Below are 3,010 nucleotides of genomic sequence, written 5' to 3' on the forward strand. Positions count from 1 at the left end.
TTGATTTTTGAGATATTGAAAAACTTTTTGATTTTTTCAAAAAATCAATAATCCAATCATTAGGAAAAAATTTAAAAAAATTATTCTCAAATGTGGAATCAATTGTCTATCTATTGTTTTTTTAAATTTCAACAAACGGACATAAACTGACAAAGTTATGATTTTTTGAAAATTTAGGCATTTTTTGGTACTTTTTGGACCATAACTCCCAAAAAAAAAATTTTTACCAACTATTCCGTTTGGAATCTAAAATAACTTTTTACGCTCTATCCAACCATATAGGTCTCGATTTTTTTCGAGGGTAACACTTGGGAGTCATTCCATGTAAGTGTATTTTTTTTCATTTGTAAATAATATGTTACTGTTCAATATTTATTTTTAGGGATTTGATAAAGCTGGGGTAAACGGGTAAAAACAGTTTTATACTATCGCTCGAGGTATGCGAAAATCTGGAATCCAAATTCAGAAGATTCTAAAAGTTCAGAGAATTTTCGGATTGAAGTTTGTACAGGAGTATTCCGAGAATTAGAAATTCTGGTTTTTTTAAACTCGAAATATCCAGTAGCTTCGAATATTCAAAAATTCTACCACGCGCACCCCTTATATTGTTCACAAACAAAATCAAAATGATTTCGACCACGGCAGGACTCGAACCTGCAATCCCCAGATCCGAAGTCTGGTGCCTTATCCATTAGGCCACGCGGCCACATTCCCTTCGCATTTCTATTTGGTTGAGGAGGGGAAACAAAACAAGCGAGAGGGAAGAAAGAAAAAAAAAGCGGAGGCCGCCTAGTAAGGAAAAGGAGTAAATAGAACAGATAGGGTTTAACAGAAGAAAAGGGGGGGGGGGGGGGGCTAGGAATGGGAGTGAAAATGAGAACGTTGTTTCAAAAAGATTGGGAAGAGAAAAAGCCTAAATAATCTGTAAGAAAATAGGTATATTTTATTTTGACAGTCACTTTGAAAGAATTAAGAGTCGGAACTTAATTTAGCTGAACATCTGTAACAAACGAAGTTTGTTCCATTAAAATATTCAATAGGCTCCTAAAAACGTTCCGTGTTCACATCGAGACCCTAGTACTGCTTTAGGGTTACTTTTACTCATTCACTTTCACGCGACTACCTGGAGATTCGATCCTTTGAGCCCACCAGAAAGAAAAAAATAGAATAGAATCTATGGCTTCTTAAAATCTGAAAATTTACTATCATAGTTGTGAAAGCTTGCGGACGTTTTTCTTCTGATAATCAAATCACAATTTTGATATTGCCGATTCAGAAAATTGGAAAAGAATTCAAAAGTTGCCTGGGGCATCTACCCTCCAACTCCTTCTAAAGGTTCCCTCTACCCACGCAACGACACTCCGCTATCCCGCTCGGCGCGCGCACAGTTGAAATTTAGTTTTGAGTGATTGCGAGCTTGGATTTGGCTCGTGGTTTTTGAGAGACTCTTTTAAGGATTTTAAGTGAGTTTGCTTGAAGTCTAAGCTTTTATTTGTTGTTTCTTTCTAACTTGTTCATAATAAACCGATTTTGTTACATTTCTTGTTGATTTTCTTCTATTTTATCACAGGAACCTGATACCCCGGACATACCGCGAGCAATTCAAAAAAAAAACTGAATGTGAGTTTTATTTTCAAATCTCAAAAGAGTATCATTTTGTCGCTATAAATCAAATTAAGCATCCTTCGGCTAGTAATCTATACACTGCTGATTATACCCATAATTCAATTGTCCAGATTTTGGGTCAAATTCCAGAACCATTGTGTTTTTGCCATTTCCGAAACCAAACACTAAATATGTGAAAACAATGCGATTCTCCGACAATATCAGCTTTTTGAAGTAGAATGTGTACTTGGTGTTTTCTTTCTGACTAGCAAGATAACGGACAGCTTTGTCTGAAAGAAGAAACAAATTAGCATCAGTCAGTATTCTGTTGATTTGAAATAACCTTTTGAGTAATTGATATCACAGGACAGGTATTGAAAATTTGAGTCAAACAAATCAGCAATCATGTTCGAATTTCGGGTATACATGGTCTCAAGAGCATTGTTAACAAACTCCTCCACATCGCGTTTCGGATTGAACTCTTTTTCGGTTTTAGTGGGAATGTGACGAAGGGGATTCGGTCAACTTGGAAGAAATCAGGTCATAGGAGCTGGGGGACACTACAATCACGGTGAGAAGAGAAGTCGTTGGTAGAATTCGCATTTTGAAGATTTTCGCTGGAGCTATGGAGATATTTTAAGTTACTTGGAACCAGGTCCGCCTATGCCTAAACTCTAAATATCAGAAGCATACTTGTAATCCGGGCCTTTGCCGGGCCTTCGCGGGCCCTGGCATAGTTTCTCTCCGAGTTAATATTTTTGGATTAATAAAATTTGATGTGATAGAACTCGAAAAGTACTACAAAATGATACTATTTATTAACTGTATCTTGTCTATGAACAAATTTACAGGTCAACAAGTTGCTTTTCCATGACGGCCCGGAAAGCCCGGGCCGGGCTAGCGTACCTAATGTTAGACAATTGTGTCGATTACCTTTGTATTCAATGACAAACTCGTCTTTTTGAAAATTGACAGTGGAGCAAATGCATCGGCCCTTGTCGGCATCGTGGAAAACTTGCAAAAGTTCCTCGTTGCTTCCTTTCAGAACCTTCTCAGCCACGGCCTTCTGAGCTTCGTCTTGAAGCTGTTTTTCCGTCTTGCGACCGCTTTTTCGAACCTCGTAGAAATCGGTGATCTTCCATTGATTTTCGTCACGAGGCTTCCTGCAGGACGAGAAACTATACAATTCGAGCAAACGAGCTAATATTTCGTTTTATTTTTTCATTTCAAAAGGGCATGACTTTTGCGGAATTCCTAATTCATATGTTTTGACTAAATCGAAATACCTGATTTTCTTAGGAGCCATATTGGGAACCACATTGTTCTCTCCGTCTCCGGTGATCGACGTGGCACTCTTCTTTGGTGCTCGCTTGGTCTTTTTCGTGAATGGACATCCTCTTGCCAT

At 37.9% G+C, this 3,010-nt stretch overlaps 2 protein-coding genes and 1 non-coding gene across 3 annotated transcripts in view; 1 reads left to right on the plus strand and 2 right to left on the minus strand.

Annotated features, from left to right (window-relative positions):
• CBG16283 overlaps positions 1 to 404 on the plus strand; it is a gene marked incomplete at both ends in the record, with an annotated part of 1,816 nt that extends 1,412 nt beyond the window's left edge. The window contains one exon of the mRNA XM_002643530.1: positions 383 to 404. Within this exon, the coding sequence (XP_002643576.1) occupies positions 383 to 404 (22 nt within the window). The remainder of the gene's footprint in view (positions 1 to 382) is intronic.
• Positions 405 to 633: 229 nt separating this feature from the next.
• On the minus strand, positions 634 to 706 carry CBG28532. Its single transcript has one exon. It is a non-coding gene (tRNA).
• Positions 707 to 1,689: 983 nt separating this feature from the next.
• On the minus strand, positions 1,690 to 3,010 carry CBG16282 (the record flags this gene model as incomplete). The annotated part of the gene is made up of 3 exons (XM_002643529.1): positions 1,690 to 1,895; positions 2,539 to 2,768; positions 2,892 to 3,010. The coding sequence occupies 3 exons, from the start codon at positions 3,008 to 3,010 to the stop codon at positions 1,690 to 1,692; spliced, it is 555 nt and encodes a 184-aa protein (XP_002643575.1).

This window comes from Caenorhabditis briggsae (genome assembly GCF_000004555.2).
Source record: "Caenorhabditis briggsae complete genome, chrX, whole genome shotgun sequence".
Classification (NCBI taxonomy): Eukaryota; Metazoa; Nematoda; class Chromadorea; order Rhabditida; family Rhabditidae; genus Caenorhabditis; species Caenorhabditis briggsae.